General features: G+C 45.6%; 1 protein-coding gene across 2 annotated transcripts in view; it reads right to left on the bottom strand.

The window, feature by feature from the left end:
- arhgef10la (Rho guanine nucleotide exchange factor (GEF) 10-like a) overlaps positions 1-21485 on the bottom strand; it is a 67284-nt gene that overhangs the window by 13061 nt on the left and 32738 nt on the right. For both annotated transcript variants that reach the window (XM_085923991.1, XM_085923990.1), the window contains 3 exons: positions 19174-19274; positions 11405-11526; positions 3643-3729 (listed from right to left, as the gene is read on the bottom strand). In XM_085923991.1, the coding sequence (XP_085780117.1) occupies positions 3643-3729; positions 11405-11526; positions 19174-19274 (310 nt within the window). The remainder of the gene's footprint in view (positions 1-3642; positions 3730-11404; positions 11527-19173; positions 19275-21485) is intronic.

Consider the following 21485-nt stretch of genomic DNA (forward strand, 5'->3'; position numbering starts at 1 on the left):
GAGTGCCGTGAAAGGCGCCATACAAATAAAATGTATTATTATTATTATTTACAGCTGCCGGCTGCTCACGAATGTTAAACACGTGATCACTGAATACATTCACAAAGTCGTCTTTTTCACCGTGGGAGAAAAAAGCTCGAGTTGAGCTCTGAAAAAGGATCTGTGTTGCTTAGCAAGTTTGTAAGGTCAAGAAAGAATTGATTACGGGAGGGTTTTTTTCACAACTTCTGCTGACATTTGGAAGTTTGATGGTTAAGATGGTGTTGGTGTTAGATCAAGGTTGCGAGGTCATATTAATCAAAACTGTAAACCGTGCGGGAGGGGCTCTTGCACGTGCAGTGTAAAACGGCTGTTGAATTTCTGCCATTTGCTGAAAGATTTCGAGGCCACTGACGCCAACTGCGCCATCTCTTGGCACCTGCAAGTCCACGTGACGACGTCCGTATCGCGTTTATGAATCTTTCCTGCGCGACGCCTCGGCTCGCACGGAAACGCGAGCGAGCCCTTCTTGACGGGGGAAAAGCCAAGATTTGTTCCCCCGCCTAAATCACATCACGCCATGGCGACAGGAGCTAAATATAGTCTTTAGCCCCTCTCTTGCACGCTCACCCTTATTTGCATGCAATCATTTGTTTGATTTGTATCAGCGTGCAGGATGTGGACAGGAAAGATCCCGTGGGCCCTGGAGGATGAGCCAGAACAAATAATGCTCTGTTGAACAGGCTGGGATGAAGATAGCGAGGACTTATCTCGCCGCGAGGGGCTCAAGAAAAAGATGGTTTCAAGTAGCGCCTCTCCACCTACACGCTCCTTCTGCCTGCTCGCCCGCCTCGCAAATTCACACGCTCACGTTTCCCCCCCTCGTGACAGCCGGCGCTACGTTCCTGGCAAAGCGCTCGCCACTCATTTAGGAAAACTAGCGATGTGGAGTCATGATCTGGAGACCGTCCCGCTCGCCGCTCGAGGGAGAGGGGGGGCGCTTCCCAGATGCTTTGCCAGCTTTAATTAGATTGCTTTGGAGAGCAGAGCGGGCAACGGAGGCGCATGAGAGAGCCGGAGACGAGGGTCACCAGTCGTCGTCTGACGCTTTTTGGCCTCGCCGGCGCTCTTCAACACACACTTATGCAAATAGAAAAGAAAATGATACTGAGAGAGAAAATATGCGCGACTCGCAGGGGATTGGGGCGCAGACTCAAAAAGGCTTCATCCTGAGAGGCCACTAGATGGTGCTAAAACAATGCTGACATTTGCAACGAAAGCAAATAGGTGAGCTTTCCAACAAAGAAGAAAAGGAGACTTTGCAAATGCTGAAAATATGCGAGGGTTACTTGCAATGCATTTGAATGATTGTTACAAGTTTGCACTGCTACCTCTTAAAAAAAAAAAAAAAAAAAATAGCAGACTGCATCATATTATAGAAAAATATAAATCACGACAATAGTACACTTCATAATATTATAACAAAATCGAGAGGTTTCTTTTTAAAACATTATGTACAAAAAATTGCCGTGTTGAGCTCCTCCGGGAGTAGCAAATTTCTGTGGCACACACACGCACACACACACACACACACACACACACACACACACACACACACACACACACACACACACACACGCCACTTAAGCCATGTTGATCACAAACATGGCTTCATTTCAAAGCCAAATTAGCGGACCTTCTGACGTAAGGCACTTTTAGCCAATGGGAAGCGATAAAGAAAAAAGAAAAAAAAAAGCAAGGACAACCGCCTTGGTTATGTGTTCCAACGCCTCCGTTGCACTGTGAGATGACGGGAGATGTGTGTTAAAGATTGGCGGCGGTGTTCAAGGCCGCGGGCTGCCTGCACGCCGCGTGCTTCGCTGGTTGCAAAGGAAGCGACAGTGTGGCATTAGGAAAAGCGTTGTGCCCATTAACAGCTGCTTCAGCGAGTCTATTAGCTTGGCAAATTACAAAGAGAGGGTGCCGTGTGGCAACTCATTAGCCCAACAGCATGATTGCTCGCGTCATTTTCCCGCAAAACAAAAAACAGACTACAAAAGTCCGGTTGCCTCCGTTCAACCTGTGACCTGGAGGACTCAGCATCGACAGACATGAAGGAACAAAACCACACATTGGTATTCTTTGTATGACAGTAAGTTAAGATACTTTCTACTAACAAACCCGGTCAAACTCTGTTGAAGTTTTTCAGCAAATAGCTGCGTCCGTGACCCCATACAAAAACCAAATCTTTTAGTGAGTATTTTAAAACAAGTCAAGTCAAGTTTATTTGTATAGCCCTAAATCACAAGCAGTCTCAAAGGGCTTCACGTAGACAAACAATTGACAATTGTTCTCAAAGCATCCCCTGATCTTAATCTCCCCCACACAAGGGGTGCAAAGTATAGTTGAGTAAACGTCAATATTGATCGATCTGCAAATCGTCCTCGACAAGCCAAGCCAGATGAGGCAGCAACTCCCAGCAGGGCTGAGATGGAAGAAGCTCCCGATTGGACGTTCAGGGCTTCATTCATATTGCTCTTTGATTTTATTGCGAGCTGAAGCGAGCGAGCCTTTGGAGTTATTGAGTGTCAAGGCGACACTCATGAGAGTCAGCACGTCCTCAAAGTGGCCTGGTTAGGGATGGCTCGGGAAAATAATGCCTGTTAAGGGAAATCACGCGGCTGGGAAGTGTAAGAACACTTTGGGCGCGCTTGTCTTTCAGGCCGGGAAAGGGTCAGGGCCTGCCAAAACCCGGCTGGCCATTTTTTAGGGACATGGTCAAATTCTGTCGAATGTGGTTATTCTTATCGTATATTTTCATACTCTTTTCAAATATTTTCTGTCCGTTTTTCTAAGTTTCAAATTATATTTGAGTTATTTTGTTCACGGGCTAACTTGACCTGAGCGTGTGTCTTTATCCTTGTAAAAGTGGCATCAATGTTTTGAATGAATGATGGCACGTAAGCCATTAAAGTGAGGACACTGTTTGCTCATGGCCTGCCTACGCCAGCTTTTGCCACTTCCTGGGCCAAGAGAGGATTACCTGATCAGCTACCCACCACAAGCATTCCAAAAATAAATACTGCATTATCTCCTTCTTTCCCTTTGTTAGCCTTTCTTCTTCTTTCCAGGCAGCCGCAGCTCAACTCCCACAAGTCGGCCGGCGTTGTGATGTGGGCCGGCGTGCGCTTCAAAAAAAGAGTCCGCAGCACATACGGTAGCTACAACTTTCCTTCATGTTATCCCAACTCACAGTTTCCTAGCAACATCTGCCCGCTCTTGTATTTGGGCTACACGCTTGCGCCTTGACTCGCGACCTTACAATGTTACGTGAGCACATTCCAAACATCTTGTTCCCGTATTTCAATGAATGGAAATGCCATTAATCTGTTCCAGCAGGGTGAGCGATGGCCCATCTTGCTAGAAATTGATACGAGTCATCCTTAAGTCAAGCCACCTTGGCACTACTTTTGGAGTTCTATTCTTCAAACGTGAATGCAAATGAGAAGAACATAGAGAATCGTTTCAAAAGTAATGGCAGTAGGGTTAAAGCGGAAACGATTATGGAAAACAGTAGAAAGTGGATTCCTTTATCTTCTCATTGATTCTCTGTACTGTTGTTGAGTGTATACGGTGCCCGGCGCGTGTGTGCACGTTACTCACCCAGAGGAAGCCTTGAGGTAAGGATGTGCTGGCTGCTGAGAAGCCCAACACTGCACAGTGAGCAGGATTGTGGATGGCAGCTTCAAGCTACAGGAGACAAAATCAATATTGATTTCTCATACATCACTTCACCACTGTTTTTTTCCCCCTTATTTTTTCCTCCTTCCTTCTTGTTTCCAAGCTGTCTCGCTGCATTTTATCAAAGCGACGCGCACATTGGCGCCGGCTCTGACACTTTCCGCAAATTCGATTTGGTTCAAAGCTTCAGATAGGCCTTGGCTAAGGACTTTGTTATTCTGTGAGTGACTGATGACACTCCAGCCTCGTTGGAGGGCAACCACACGTGGAAGTGACATCAAAAGTGGCAACGGGTCACACGATCACAGGAGTACATAGCCAGTAGGGGGCGATATCTCGATTCCACTTTAAAAGTCGACGGAAAGGCCACCAGGCTGCCAAGCTCGGTAGTACAGTCATCCCTCGCTACTTCGCAGTTCATTTATCATGGCCTCAGTACATTGCGGGTTTTTATGGAAACAAATATTGCCGATATATTCGGTGCATCGCGGCTTTTTGCGGCGTCACTTGGAGCGCGGGGCTTTGTCTGCCCATATGAATTTACAGCACACTATTGGCCGGTAGGAGACCCATGGTATCATGTTGATCTGGATCCTTGCCGATGATTGGCTTAGAGCTGAAAGAGCAGTCTTAACCAGGCTTTATCTCTCCACACCTTTTTTGGATTGTCTACACAGTTTGTACTATGTGTCTTCTCTGCATCCATTGCAGCCTGGTCATCCTGGAAGAGGGACCCTCCCATCTGTGATCTCTTCTCAAGGTTTCTCATTTCCCCTAGTTGGAGTTTTGAGTTTTTCCTTACCCTCTTGGGAGTTTAAGATCAGGGGATGGCTGAGAATAAATATTTGTCATTTGTCATTTTCACATGTCCTGAGTGTTGTTAGTCACCTAAATCTCTGATTCGCGCTTCATTTTGTCGTCACAAACGAGGCAGGACTACCAAATGCAACACAGGCTCTTAATTTGGGGAAAGTTTAAAGGAAACTTTTTGTCCTGACCTCCTCTGAGCATAGGACACACACACACACACACACACACACACACACACACACACACACACACACACACACACACACACACACACACACACACACACACACACTGATGCAAGCATTGGTGCCATAGAACCAAACGAGTAGTCGTAAAAAATGTACAGAATTTTATCCAAACGCGCTTTCTGCCATATAGTGGCAATTGTTCGGCCGGTCACTCTTATGTCGCTGGCATCGATAGATGAGCAACAACACATCATTTGCAGTACAGTAACCCCTGCACACATTTTCACGTTTTGCGACCGGGCTTGGCTGCTTACATCGCAAATACTGAGGAATCCCTGTAAATAATCGCCGTAACAAGCCGAAAGTCGGCGGTTAATCTTGACCTTCTATTGAAAAGCTATGAAAATAATCTATCTGCACTGGGCTGATTCTTGTGATATTCAGGTGTGACTGTCAAACGTGGGCCATGCAACAGGCACTGCAGCTAATCGGCGGACGGACGAGGGGATTGGGAGGTGTACGCCTTTCGCTGTCATCCCTCTCACCAGTCAGCATCAATCACAGGTGATGTATTGTCCCCGGCAAACAGAGTCCGCCCCCTTCTCTCTTCTCCAGGGTATGTTTGTAAACAAAAAAGGTCAATGGCTTCTGTTTTCTCCATCCATTACGCCCAACAACGCCCCCCCCCCTCAACCACCATCACATCATGACTGCTTGTCTCCATCATTAAACACAAGTGGACTTTACTCCTTCCTCCGGAAAACTTTTTCAACCTCTCCCTCATGCTAGTCCTGCAGCACATCACAAGAAAAGACGTTTTTTTTCTTTAGTTGATTAATTACCAGCCATAGCAGTGGACCATATGGAGGTTGGGGGCACGAGAGCGACACTGCTGGGAACCGGACCAATGCCTTCCACTAGAGTTTTATCAGCCACGCGAGAATGGCAAATAAGTTCAAATTGCTTTGTTATGTTAGTAGTCCCCGGCGTATGTGTGCCTAGAATTATGTGACTAGGCTTTTTAATCTGTCATTACAAGGCAATGACTTGATGGATGGAGGGATGGAGGGGAACATGAGAGCAAACGTAACAAAAAGACAAGTTCAAGTTTTGTGCTTGAGGAACAAATTTGTGGTTGCCCTGCAGCACCACTGCTGCAACTCAAAGGTAAGGTGTACTACCTTGCTCGTTTGACCTGCAAGCACACAGCAGCTGATTTCCTTCACAAAATATTTCTTTGGTGCCATTTTGTGCCATCTTGCCATGTTTTGCCCAAATAAAAATGAGGGAAGTCTGTTTCCTGTTTTAAAAAGAAGCAAAAAGCAATCCCACCTGGCAATGCGCACAGGTAAATAGGCACGGCAGAACGTACATATAGGGGGCTGAAGCAGGCAGGTGAGCTAATTATTTGTCAATGTAACGAGAGGGCAGCCCCGTACGTGCCGGTGAGCCGAGACTCTACGGTCTTGCCCTGACCGTTACCCTGGGAGGGCGACTGCCCGTATGCTGGAAACAGGTGCTCTGCAGAGGAGCTTCTCAGGGAGATGAATGTCTATGATTAGATTCATTGCTGCGAGCCAAAATATCCATTCATCCATCCCACCATCCATTTTCTATAGTGCTTGTCCTTAGTATTAGGCTCAGCTAGAGTTTATCTCATTTGAATTATGGGAAAAGAACACCCAAACGGTCATCAGTCCGTGGCAGGGACTATGAGGACGAACAAGCATACTTATATCTTCAGACTGATGAACGATTCTTCAATGAAAGCTAGCATGCATATTCTTACAAGAAGGTGTGGGGAGGGGGGGGTGAACCCCCAATAGTTCACTGAGTATAATACAGCAAAATAAATTCTGTTCCTTTCCAACAACTCTGTAGTCAGAGTACTTTCCAACAGCCTAGCGCAACCTGACCTCCGCACAACAATATTCTTTACACGCCCTAATGAGCACTAACAGAACATTTCCACTGCTTTATTAAATGGCAATTGACCGGTGATGGCACCCTCGCCTTTCCCAATGGTGCCGCTGGCTCCTTGTGGCTACATGCAAGACGAAAGGCTGGCAAGCAAAATACTTGTATTCATTCTTGCATGGTATATTCCACAAATGGCGAGCGCAACATTCGGCAACGCCAGTGACATGACTAACAAAGTAATTGGGGCCACATTAAGCTCTACCAGCCTCCTCAAAAATGCAACAAATATGCTCAGAATGTGTTTTTTATTGAAAAAAAAAACAGAGTAGACAATGAAAGAAAAATGTCATTTCCTCAATTGCGAACGATATACGTGTTGTGTGATGGGCAATGGGTCCTTCCTTCACACTCCATGTTGCTGGCATAGCGTGACCAACAACTTTTGTGGTAATTACAAAAACAATGTGGGAGCAATTAAGTCCAATTTTCTTATTTAGCATGGCACACCTAATGGCCCGCTAATGAGCAGCAACTCGGCGGTTGCATTAGGAGTTCCGCTGGAGCAGACCGATGCATTTTGTTGCCCTTTTTTTTTTTTTTTTTTTTTTTTGTATAATCTGTTCGCCTCACAGACAGCAAATGCACACACAGCTGACAGTCGTCAAGCTGGGCCGGCAAATTGTTGTTTGCTCATTACGGTATGACCGATACGTGAAGCTCCCTAATGAAGCTCACGCAGCGGGGCGGCCAGCAGCAAGGTTGACGTTTGTGATTTGGTCATTTGGGGCGCACAGACACCACCGCAACCTGCCCATTCAAATTTTGAGAAGGAGGCCCGATGGGGCGGCTGTCAGCACCGAGACGGTCTGAAAAGCGTGCTAATCTCACTGGAGATGCCAATGAGGCCATTTTTATTGTGTCCTTCAGGATCTGCTTGCCCAGTAAATGTGATCCAAAATTTGCCACGCTGTTGCTATGCACATTCGGACATTCCCATTTTTCTGCAAACAAGTTTTGTAATTGTACAAGTGGGCCCAACGTACACTGATGATTGTCTTTCTTCTGTGCCTGCCAACAGCACTCCGCTCTCTCCGGCACAATGATGAATCCATCTTACAAAAGTTGAAAATCCCCTACAATGAGGCTCTCAGACTCAAGACTTCCTTGAAGGCCTAGTTCCACATTGTTGCCTAATTAGGGCGCGGGAATGGCAGCAAATCATGATCTTTAGACCATTTACATGCCCCCCCTGCCCTCCCTTCTGGGTGGACAATTTATTTACACGAGGAGTCTACTAACTCTCGGAGGCGCGGCTAAAAGCATCTCTGATCCACTGTAATTGGCACGCTAAATGCCACGGCAACTGATGAAGTCCTCTGCACTCTGCATGCAATTAAATAACTATTTTGGGGCGGGACTATTGGTGAGCTTTGGCTATTTACAACCTCCATCCCAGAATAGAGGGGGTTCATTTTAGGACGGAGAAAGTTGACATGATTCCAGTTTGCAGTTAAAGCGAGAAATTACAAAGGGGGGGTGAGGATGGAATGACTTCGTCATTAGAGCTGCCATCACAGTCGCAAATTAAAAATCTCAAATCCAATTCTCCATCCCTGCTCCAGCTGTTTAGTGAATTAATTAAAGATTGAGTTCCGCAGCGGGCTGTGATGACGTGACAATATTTGCATGATGATGGCAGTGGAGCTTCTTGGGATCTTTATTGATGCTCTTTTATTTCAACACACTGCAGGTTTCATGTCGGGCATGAAAATCTGGATTTCAAGTAAAACTTTGACTTTGATTTGCTTTTATGACAATTCAAATGTGTAAACAGTACATACAGTGCATTGCCCGGAATCATAAAAAGATATTTTGACAGCAAAAACAGTGTATCTAATTATTTACTAATTGCCAAAAATAGATGAACATCGTGTTATATTCAGGTGCACTCGTGCTTATTTACTAGAAAGTTGAGCCTATCTAATCACAGGGGACTGGCCCGGACAATTAATGGCCAAAATTGGCATGGAATAAAATAGATTTCATTTAAATCAGTTTTCATTTTTTGATTGCCAATTGAAAATGGAAATGGCGAATGATAAACAAGGGGGGGGACGTGAGCTGGAGTGCGGCGTATCAAAGATGAGGAAGGAGGAGGAGGAAGAAGAAGCGGGCCAGCACCTTCCTAATCCTGATGCAGCCCAAACCGATTTGTCATTGAGCACTTGAAAGCGTACATGATGAACCCCCTCCCCACACACACACCCCCTCCCGCACCCCGAGGTATTAGAGCAACGCTGTCATGGCGGGCCCGTCCTCGCTTAATGCCTCATAAACTGAGTAGGGCGGGAGCGTGTGGGGAGAACATGAGCCTGCACTGCTTGTACACTCTGTGCAGCTTTGGATGGCTGAAATCTTTGAACAGTTTCCAAGACAGAGGAGGAGGCTCTCAGCCAAGGAATTTGAAACTAGCAGCTTTCTCCAGTAAAAGCAGACATTTCTTCAAACTGGTGGAATAAAAAAGCGACAGCAAAAGAAATAAAACCTCTTGGATGGGTTGATGATCTTGCTGAGCGGACAAATTGTTGCCTTTGTGGCGCTTTTTCGCACTTATTTGGTTTACTAGTCTACGGTAGTGTTTGACACCTGTGAGTTAGAATACTCAAAATGAATGTTGGAGTGCATGTGGCACTCTTGCTAGTGCAGTCCATGCCGCAGTCATGTTCTTTAAAGCCCCCCCCAGCCCCAACCACCTTGGTCCCTCCGGACCCGTCTGCCAAAGACGTCTTCATCACTCAAAATGGCAGCGAGTGCAGAGAAAGCAAACGTGGACTAAAAAACAATCAGCGCGCACCGGCTCTATTAGCGCCGATAAAGCCGAGGCAGTGTGAGAAAGTTTGCAAGCGAGGGAGGGAGAAAATGAAAAAGATAAACGGGGAGTCCGTCTGCTCGGGTCCACTCAGCACCGCTGTGATAAGGTTTATCTGCGCTGGCAAACAAGTCGGGCCGGTCGGTTGCGACCGTGCTGCTTCTCATTGTGGGCTGAGTCCCACGGGGGACGTACATTTTCTTGTGCCATGACTTTTTTTTAAATATATTTCAGGTCATTTTGGCCTTTTAATCTCAAATTTCCTCCTTTGTCTTCTTATGTGGGTTTGCCTGCCAGGAGGCGCTGGATGCGGGGTGAAGAGGTGGGTGCGTCCCAAAGGTGAAGAAGCACACAAAGATGGAGACGAGGTGGGACGGGTGGCAGGAGGGGAGAGGAAAGGGGGGGGGTCACTGCTTCTGCTGCTGCTGAGTTAAGCCCCTAATCAGCGTCTCCTCTGCATGAAGGGCTTAGAGTCACTCCATTTAATGCCGGCTTCTCTTTAGTCAAAAATCGGAAAGTAATACTGCCGCTAACTTGCTGACACGCTTCCCCCCCTCTTCCTCCGCCATGTTGACGTGCATATTGTGCAACCTTGCAGCTGCACTAACGCGAGTCTGTTCGCACACGAAGCCATGGCTTCTTATCATACTTCGACTTTGACTTTATATTAAACATTTGTAAAACTATTCAAATTCAAATATTAATGTATATTAATACACGCAGTACATGTACGGGAGACAAGAAGAATTTTTCACTTCAGCAAAATTCCCACATTTATGCTTGCAGATGACAAAATGTCGTTTGTTTATAGTGGACTTTTGGACTCGGGTCTATTGCCATGGTAACAAAACCTGCACTCACTATTGGCCACACCCCCAAAACAAGCAAATTGCAGCAAGACAAAAATGCGGTCTGAAAAGTATAATTCCTTATATTGGAGTAACTTGAAAAACAACACGCAAGCATGGGAAGAACACGCAAGCTCCACACATAGTCCAGATTCAAACTCAGAGACTGTGAGGCAGACATGCCAACCACTTGGGCAATGCACTGGCTTTAAAGCAGCAGTGAGCCACGAGTGGATTAACTGTAGTTCCCTAATTGAACAGCAAAATGGAATTTAGCCAGTGTCGTACGACGGCATGTGAGAATGCCAAATTGTATCTTTACAAACTACATGCGAGCATCATTCGGCGGATGCATCTCGTAAGTTGACAGTTCGGCGCCGGCCTTTGCCGCCGGTGTGCTCAGGTGTTTCATTTCTGAGAAGACGAGCGGAACCTCGCGAGACCCGGCTGGAAACATATTCATTGACTCATCGCCGCCGCTTGCAGTCAGGTGGAACGCACCTTGGATATATACGTCTGGGAGGTTCGGACTAATGCCTCACCTACCACATCTAACCTTGGCCTCCCGCTCTGCGGTGAGGCGAGCAGCAGACGGCCGGCGTGGAGCTCTTAATGGAATGATGAAACATTGATTTACGCTCGGATGTCCCGCAGCCATAAAGATAATTGTGTGATCACTTTGGAACATTCTTCTCAGCTGGCTGGAGTAATTTGACTACCTGCCTGGCCTCATCCGCTATCAGCCGTCGACTTCCAGCATAACCGCATTAGACGGCTTGACGTGCTCTGAAATATCACTTTTCAGGGCCCCACAAAGTCATTACAAAGCATTCTGACGGATTTACGGAAGCACTCCCACAACTGTGCCTGTGGTCTTGTCTGATCTATGCGTCCTGACAGGGTGCATTACGGGTGCTGGACTCAAGTCACATGACTAGACTGGAGTCAGATTTCAAATAGTTCAATCTTGTGCATTCTATACACAGAGATTTTGTCAAATATTCAAAAACATTGAATAGTGAACCTTATGTGGCGGTGATTTGACTTACCTTCCTCTCGGGGGATTTGGTAGCAAAAACGGACATGTGACAAGCCAGAAGCGGACACCTAAAGGGTGTCGTCGTCTTGTCCTCGTGCTCGCCGTACAGCCAGCCGGGAGAATTTTCCTCTCCTGAAAAATACAAAGAAGACCAAAGTTAAAGTGGAGGTGTTTTAGATTTGTTTTCCTCACAACCAGAAAAATCAAAGGATGCCAGAGCCACTTGGACATTCTTTCCCTTCTGAACTGGTTACCATATTTTCACATAAATTACAGAATGGACACTTGTTCAAATCAGAGGGATTAGCAACTGAGAAAGCAATTTGGAGTAACATTAAAGGGGAAGTCAGCCTGAGAATTTGCTTCATCGTTAAATGTTCTGTGCAGGCCAACTAGTAGAAAGCCGTATTCGGATTCACGTTTTGTTTGTGGAATAGGAATTTAACAGTCAAAAGCCACCATCTCAAGAGGCAGGCATTTTGTCACTTGCTGTCGACTGCAAGGGTCTTTCCTTTAATTCATACCATTTTGGCACATTCCGCTTTATTTTGTGCTTTGTATTGTTTGCATCTGACTTTTTCAGGCCCACTGAGATTTTTGAAGTCAGGCTTCAGGTGGAGATCAGTCAAGTCATCTTTGGGGATGGCTGGAGTTCCTCCCTCAGCGTACTGCGAGAGCTGGTTCTCCTCTCATCTATGAGTTTTGGTATGAAGGGACAGCTTTGGAGCCGTCCGCGGTGTCATGGAGCCAGCCGCAACTCACGAGACGAGAGGAAGGCGGCGGCGGGCAGCAGTGAACACAAATTAGCCTTGACCTTCCATCTTCCGAACCCGGTAATGATGATGAATAACAGTAAACAACATTAACGAGCCCACACGCAACGGCAGGTGTCCTGTCGACGTCGTGCATGGAAGATTTGTTGTTGTTTTTTTTTAAAGAAGAAAGGCCACCTTGGTGCTTTTCAACTGTGATGCAACTTTTTAAAGACAAAATGGATCAAATACGTTCAAGGGGGGAAAAAAAATGAAAGAAAAATACCAAAAAGATTTTTGTTTATTGCTACTTAAGAACGTACAGTGCAAAGAACATGACCCGTGTGCACCCGTGGACATTACGGTAAGGAAGCATCAATGCTATTTGCTTCACAAGGCGACTTCATGGAACGATTGCGGGCGCATACATCATTGTGACGAGCATAGATTTGCCATAAAGACAGCCTTAATGTCAGCTGCTTGGTGGTAATTACCGGACGCTTGCATGACCTCGCGTGCCTGCAGAGCCATAACAACCAATCAGCAAGTGTGCCATCTAATTAGAATTCAATGGATGCATTATTTAATGTTATTTGTATTAATATTTTAAAGAAAAAAAGAGCACAGCCAAGGACACACAGCTAACCTTTGGACACTCACCCAAAAATCAGCATTTTCTTAATTGGGTGGGACACACGCACATACTTTGGCCTTAATTGAACAAAATGCCCCCAATTAACTTAATGTGGAATTTGTCTGCAAAAGTAGTCAAAGTCAAGGTTATGTTCATGCGTGAAAGCGCATGCGTGCGCACAAACACACACACACACGAGAGCCACGGCATTTCCATTATCCGCTGTGCAATGATAATACAGGTTCTAATTGACTGTACCACCGTATTTGGCAGACTATAAGTCGAACATTTTTTCTTGTGACTTATACTGAGGTGCGACTTATAAATATTAAAATTAGAGCTCCGATTGGAAGACAACGACAAAAAAGAAGTCGTCTTAGTCCACGGACACTTATGTGAGACCTAAGTAAGTGGACGTGGTGGAAAACTTTGAATATTAATGATGGCAAGCGCGCCTCCGATTGAAAGCTTTTGCTGATAAAGATTAATTTGCACAGCACAATTTTTCCGTTAGCCCCCCTTCCCTGCTTCGCTTCGACACCGCCTCCATGACACAAAGGCCAAAGATATGGACTAATTAAATACACCAGTGCAATTGATATTTCAGCATGGATCAATGCGAGTGCGGGATCTGTTAATTAAATCCTTGATAATGTTTACTCATCATAAACAGTTGCCACGTTTGAGCACAGTGAGATGGGGGGGGTGTACAAATGGGGGGGGGGGGGGCATGCATAAGATAATCACAGCCGTTTGACAGGGCTTAATTTCAGGGCTGTGCAAACATCCTTCAAGTGCACGGCCGCTGAAAGCCTCTTTTGTTCTGCCGCCTGTAATGTTCGGAAGGACCAAAAAAAAAAAAAAAAAAAGTTGGAAATGACTTGATTCATCGAGGAGATATGCTTCTACACCACAAAAGAGGACAGATGAGCGTTATGTGCGAGGGTAAGCCGATGTTTGAACTCACGCGGTTGCCATGGCAACCTGGCAATCTTAATATATCGACGCCGATGACAAGATACCTCGATTTGGCGGATGGGGGCATGGGGCAGGTTACTGCCGAGTGAAATTAAGAAAGAGTGTCAGTGTGCAAGCGTGTGTGTGTGTGTGTGTGTGTGTGTACACCTGAAAACAGGTCTTACGCTTACCATAGAGCAGTGATGCCCAATTTTTGGCAGACAATATTTTCACGGACCAGTGTTTGATGACGTCACAATTTTAGCGACAAAAACTTCTCAAAACAATTCTAGAAAATATAAATCAAATGTCAAAACCATCAATAAATCAAATAATCACCGACTGCACATTGTTTCAGGAGTTTTCTTTGCAAAAATTGTCCACGTTTGAACTACAATCCCATTTCCACGAAACAGACCAACCACAGCCTTTTCAGCCAATCATATAGCGCGACGTCATCAAAAGTGTTAGGAAGCCGATCTGAACACCAAGTGGATGTGGTGCCGGCTTTTAAGGTGTGGCGGATAAATTCAACAGAATAAAATGATACAACCGGCATAAAAACAATGGCAATGTGGTGCCAAAAGAAAGGAGACGCAGGTGTGTCGCAAAAAACTTTACTGAACATACTCGTAAAAACGAGAAATAGAAAGAATACACACAACTGTCCCAACACACCCTTCAACCCTTAGTTCTGTATGTGAACACCGATGCAACTTTACTCGCAGCGTCCTCATAACATCGCGCCACCAACATGAGTAATGTTATGTTTTTTTCACGCCACGAGGTATAGGAGAGAATCGAGTCCATGTTTCAAAATAAACGATTGGTCAGAGTCAGATAAATAAAACGGAAATAACGCAAGCTATTTATACTTTGGGGCAGCTCGGTGGGGCACTGGTTAGCACGTCCGCCTCACAGTTAGGAGGGTGCCGGTTCGATTCCACCTCCGACCCTCCCTGTGTAGAGTTTGCATGTTCTCCCCGAGCCTGCGTGGGTTTCCTCCGGGCACTCCGGTTTCCTCCCACATCCCAAACACATGCTGGGTAGGCCGATTGAGCACTCCAAATTGCCCCTAGGTGTGAGTGCGAGTGCGGATGGTTGTTCGTCTCTGTGTGCCCTGCCATTGGCTGGCAACCGGTTCAGGGTGTCGCCCGCCTACTGCCCGATGACCGCTGGGATAGGCTCCAGCACGCCCGCGACCCCCGTGGGGACAAAGCGGTACAGAAAATGGACGGATGGATGGATATTTATACTTTGTAGTGCGGCCCGGTCCCAAATGATCCGCGGACCCCCGGGGGTTGGAGACCACTGCCGTAGAGCACAAGTAGGCAACTCTGGTCCTCAAGGGTCTTGCATGTTTTCAATGTCTAATTTATATTTTTAAAACTTTAAAAATGTGTCACAAAATATGTTGTGGAACAAATCCATATTCTAAAACCTTTTAAATTTACACCACAAGTGAGAAACAAACTGAAATCTTTTGAGGGGAAAAATGAAAAGGAAAGCCAAAAATGCACAAACTCCATTTGCATAAATATTCACACCTACACTTTCACTACAGCACTCGTCTTTTGGGGTCGAGCTTGATGTGGCAATATTAGCTTCGCTGCTCTTGGCAAAAACACTCCAAATCTGCTCACATAGCGGCGGCATCTACTCTATTTGGCCAGGATATGGAAAGTTGTATTTTTCCAAGATCAATTTGAAATGTTATGCGATATTAAAGTTTACCAAGGGAAGAAAATAGTACATTTCAAAAATACAACTGTATTCACAATATATGACGCCTTACAGCCTGGAAAGGTCACCTTGGGACTATATTTTCTCCCCAAATGTTTTTGTTCTTAAAAATAGAGAAAGATTATTATTTCTGCAACAATTTCCCTTCAGATTCATCCGTTGTGATCATATCAGATCTTTTTAAGCTTTGGTATGGAGAATTCTAGAGATACAACTTATTTGGAGGGTGCTTGGTTATGCAATATTGCGGCCTATAAAAGCAGGCAGCCGCGGGCGAGCCCCCCCCGACCCCTCCGTTCCCCACAGCGAGGCTGATTGCATGTCTCAATCATTCCAACAGCCCCCGTCGTTTGTTTCCCCTCCCATAATGCCTCAGCCTCGCCACCGAGACCTAGACCCCAGCTCGGCGGGGAAGCCATTCATTCCGCAAGTGGCAAAGCCCGTTAATTAGGCAACGCCTCAGGCTAGTTCATAAAACGCCCTAGAAAACAGCGGTGGTGCAGTGCGTTAACGGCGTCACGTCAGCTTATACCACAATCAAAACAATTTTCTTTTGAATCATTTCACATCGAGACTAAATGCAACTGAACTGCACTTAAAGGCACACCATATTGGTTTGGGAAACCAAAAAATCTCAAAGTCACTGTAACATTCTTCGCATTTTGATAATTGAGTTGAGTGATGTACAGTACTTGAATACGAATAAAATCCAAATTTACCCAAATAAGAAGCGAGGTTCCCATTTATTTTTTGCCATCTAATGTGGGCAGGGCAAAGTTTTCTCTTCATTTGAAAGATTTAAGCAAATTAACCACGACGACAGGTTGTAACATTTCATAATTAAACAGTCACGACGTTCGGATGGCGGCTAATGTCGTTAAATGACAATTTAGCCAGAAGCCTGCCGCAGGGGGTGCGGCAATCTGCCGTTAATGGCCCGCAGCGCTGATATAACCTTTGACCACAGTTTCTTGAGGCAACTTTCTGCCGTTCAAATATGTGATGGATGAAAGTCACCCACAAAGATTTGAGGATCAATTGCGGATCTGGTAAACACAAAACAAAACAAAAAGCAAATATATCAAGCAGATTGTCGAACAAGCGACGGTGACGAGGAAAGCGCTGTGACGGCACACCAGCCGTGAAATTGAATCAACCACTCCTTGATTGTAATTACACTTGCTTAAATGGGAAGGCAACATGTGGGCGTGATACAATTAACGCCGAAATGACCACAACGGCGCTGATTGACGTCCAAGAGAGCCTCTTCCCATTCCCTGGATACTTGGAACTTTTGAGACGCATTTCCCATAAAATGATTAAAAATTGCCCTAAATAGTAATTGCAGAATACTTCTGTAGCATTTTGAAAATAAATTACATCTCAACTACTGTATGAAGACTGAGGCCAGAAAGTTAATAATCCATGCTTTGTATTTTCTCCAAGGCCTTCGTCTCTATTTTTCATCTTTTCGTTGACTCTTGCTTTTAATTGGAATTTGTTTGCAACATATTTACCGGGTGTGTGAATGGCGCTTAGGAAATGAACTTGCCTACCTTGCCTTACTGAGTGACATTGAAGTTTAAAAGCAGCGGATGGAGCAATATAAAAACTCATTTGACTGTCATTTTATGAAAGGCATCTGCTCTTGTATTTTTTTTTTTTTTTTCCTGACCACAAGGGCGGCACGCTTGACTGGCGGTTAGCACGTCTGCCTCGCACGCGTCTGAGGTCGACAGCGTATCCGGGTTTGCTCAGCGGTTCAGAAAACGGGTGGATAATTAATAGCATGAAATGGCAACTTTATTCTCATAAGATTACGATGTTTTTAGCGTGGAAAAATACATCTGTGATGAAACGTACTTTAGATGTAAGTCATTATTCTCATAAGACTACCTTTTTTTCCCCGGCGAAATATGAATTTGTTTTTTGCAACACTACAATTTTTTTATTCCCTTGATTGCTTAAGTGGTGCCCAGAAAGTTTGTATCCACGGCTACCTGAAATGATTTTGCCGTGACTGTGCAGTTATTTTGACACGATTCTGGCATCATTTTGTCTCTAACTATCCCCCGTAGCCACACGCTGTGCTGACGCCAGCGCCCCCGTCGAGCCACCTGCTGCTGGCCTGATAAAAAGGTGGGAGCCGCGGGGAATGGGGGGGACTCGCCCGAGCGTTCCACCGGAGAGCCTGCAGATGTGCTGCAGTGAGTCAAGAGCCTGTGGCTGACACCCGAGGTTGGCATTGTGCATCGGGGGGTCGGGGGGTTATTACTTTGGCACCATTTTGTCGCATTTTGGTGTCAAGGAACTACGTTGACATGAGTGAAGACTTTTCATTTCAATTCTAAACGTCACCATCTAGTTCAAATCATTTATTTTGGGGTAGGCATCAAATCCTGCCTGATTATTGTTATTTGGAGCAAGGGCTGAGCTCCTGCAAAGTCTAACGAGCAACCTGACGGCGGCTGATGGACCGAAACATTATGTCCCAAAGGTGTTCTATCGGGTTTAGATCAGGTGATCGTGAGGGCCATTCAATTGTGTCAATTCCTTCATCCTCCAGATACTGTCTGCATACTCTTGCCACATGAGGCCGGGAATGTCGTGGATCAGGAGGAACCCAGGACCTACTGTACCAGCGTAGGGTCTGACCATGGGTGCAAAGATTTCATCCCGATACCTAATGGCAGTCAGACTGCCGTTCTCTAGCCTGTAGAGGACTGTTCGTCCCTCCATGGAAATCCTCCCCAGACCATCACTGACCCACCACCGAACCGGTCATGCTGAATGATGGTGCAGGCAGCATAGCGCTCTCCTTGGCTTCTCCAGACCCTTTCACGTCTATCACAGGTGCTCAGGGTAAACCTGCTCTCGTCTGTGAAAAGCACAGGGCACCAGTGGCGGACTTGCCAATTCTGGTGTTCTATGGCAAATGCCAATCGAGCTCCACTGTGCTGAGTAGTGAGCATAGGGCACACTACAGGACATCGTGCCCTGAGGCCACCCTCGTGAAGTCTGTTCCTGACTGTTTGGGCAAAAACATTCAGACCAGGAACCTGCTGAAGGTCATTGTGTAGGGCTCGGGCAGTGCTCAACCGGTTCCTCCTTGCACAAAGCAGCGGATATCGGTCCTGCTGATGGGATGAGGACCGTTTACGGCCCTGTGCAGCTCTCCTAGAGTAACTGCCTGTCTCCTGGAATCTCCTCCATGCTCTGGAGATTGTACTGGGAGACACATCAAATCTTCTTGCAACAGCACGCATGGATATGTCATCCTGGAGGAGTTGGACAATCTGCGCAACTTCAGGAGGGTTAAGAAATCGCCTCATGCTTCCAGTTGTGATAATGACTCTTGCTAAAGCCAACACTTGTGGAAAAACAGTTAAAAAAGATCAAGAGGGAGGAACTTGAAATGGCCTCCACCTGCAAAAGCAGTCCTGTTTTGGGGACCATCTCGTTGTTTCCCCTCTAGTGTACCTGTTGTTAATTCCATCAACACCTATGCAGATGAAAGTGAATAACAACCCCCTCTGCCACGTGCCTGACCAAAACCTTTTCAGAAAAGTCTAATTGAATTCATGCCATACCCTGATAAAAAACTGTTCCTTTAATTTTTTTGAGCAGTGTATATCATAAGTTGGATCATATGAAAAATTAATATTTCATGCGTCTGTGTGCGCTTCCACCTACGTTGCGCAATCTTGGCCAAGTGCAGCCGGTTGACCCAGGAGATCTTGCTGAGCGGGTTTGGCGTGTTGAAGACCACCATGAAGCTGACGGGACGACCGGACCTTCAGGAGAACGACAACAAGACAGGTGATTTTTATTCACATTTGAAAGAGAGCCGATTGCCAGGTGCTTTTTTCCCTTTTGGCACATATCGCCCAAGAACGCAAGCGCGAACTTGTGACCGTACAGTAAATCTAGCCTAAAGGCTGCTGCTTAACTGTCACTTAAGATACTTTTTATAAGACCTTGTAGAGGCGTTGACTTGTTTATTGGGGGCCCGGTCGCCTAGGGCATATTTAAAACAAGTCGGCGTGGGTTGTGACTGCCAACTGATTAGAGCATGACCTCGGCGGGACTGTGGCGGTTTTAAGATCACACGTTAAGTGCGCAGTTGAAAGAAAAAGGCTTCGGGGTATATCCGAGTAATGGGGGACGGCGGGGGGGCACTTGATTTTGTGGGCAACATATGAGGCAACTTGGATTAGCGATCAGGGGCAGACTTTCAATCTTTCCGTTCCATCTTGGGCAATTAGAAAGCCTTTTCATTGATTGGCCGCTTTTGCCATCTCCCCAAACTTGGCAAAAGTTGAATGAGGACGACAGCAGTGCACGTGTGGACCTGTTCATGAATTAAGTGAACCTATTTGTAAATGTAGCGCCAGTACATCCTCAAGAAACCAAATTTGAGCGGATGGAAGTTGACAGTATGTTGAAAAATAAAATAGGTAGAACTTTCTCGATTATAAGATCTTTTTTTAAACCCTTAAGTGCAAAGGGACAGACACACATGGATTTTGATTTGTAAAGGTTTTGTTTTTGTTTTGGGAGATCCAAATAAATGAAAAGACATTCCATTCTGTCGCCCCTCGAGACGTCATGAATTTGGGGTTCTGCCGAGGACCTAAAAGTTGCGGCTAAGCGCAGCTCAGACGGCCGAAGGTGGCTGCACGCGGTCACACTGAGAAAAGTGCAGCTATCTATAGGTAATAGAGAGATAACCAGGGTCCTGGACAACACTTGGCTCTTTCATTGATTTTTAAAGGGACACAAAATGCTGCCGTTAGATGAGGTCAGAGAAGCGTGTTCCCTTGCTATCGATCATTCTTTTTTCATTGGAAAAAAAAACAAAAAAAAAACACGAGCATTGTGTTACTTTCAAAGCTTTCGGTCTCTGTGCCGGCAGCTGGCTGAGATAATTCACATTTCTTTTCGGACACACTCTCATTCCATGTCCATGTCCAAGGAAGAAACTCAAAGTTTACACTTGGAAATAAACGGAAACAAATGAGTAGGATTCATCTATCGCCGAGCAAAATGTACAGATGGCGCCGGTACCCGCCACAGATCAGAAGATTTCACAGGATGACAACGACCAGCGTGTCAGTACAACATACGAGCCGCGCTGGATGAGAGACGCTCATAAGAAACAATCGCTCATTAATCTTGAGTCCGTCTCTCGGGCATTCATGCCGTAACCGGGACAAACTGCTAATGGAAGACGAGCCATACATTAATAATGCGCTCTCTGTCACTACGTGATTTTTTTTTTCGACAGCTGGATTGACAAGCAGCCAAAGAGCCACCTAGCAAATACTATGTGGGCCAAAACAAGACAAAAAGAGCTACTGATGTTTCCGCAGTGATTTTGCCGCATATCAAACTTGAAGACAAACACCTCCACCAAATTTTGGGCTACCTTTGGCTGCAAAAAGCTCTGCTGTGAGCAGCAATGCACCACCGCTGCGGTTAGTTTTCACGGGCAACGGTTGCATCAGGAAAGGTTTGAAATCACTCCTTAAACGGATAACAGGTTTTTCTTTTCAACTACCTACGCGTACAACGATTTGAAGATAAAGATGAAATTATAATAGTTTCTTTCATATACCGATTTGGTGCAAAAGCAAAACTTAAACCAAAGTTAAGCATCCCAGATTTACGTATTGTTTGTTTACCAGGACATTTCGCCAATGGGCAGTTTCCGAGTAATAGCATGTGGTTTGCTTCAATTATTTTGGTGGTTTGATAAACAAGAAACCAAGTCCGCTTTGTACAGCGGAAATAAATTTAAAAGTTTCACAGAAAAATCTTTTTGGTCTGAGCACGCCAACGTGCCCGTGCAAATGATCAGAATGGTACCAGCCGAAAATAAACTCTGTTCCCCTGCAAAAAGACATAAATGCATTAAAATCACCTCGTCCTCTTGTGGCAAAAAGCTGGACATCACAAGGACGACTTTGATGGCAAGAAGAAAGCCAAAAGGAGAGATTTTTTTT

The sequence above is a fragment of the Syngnathus leptorhynchus genome, chromosome 11, assembly GCF_054491065.1.
Source record: "Syngnathus leptorhynchus isolate UIUO chromosome 11, UIUO_Slep, whole genome shotgun sequence".
Lineage (NCBI taxonomy): Eukaryota > Metazoa > Chordata > Actinopteri > Syngnathiformes > Syngnathidae > Syngnathus > Syngnathus leptorhynchus.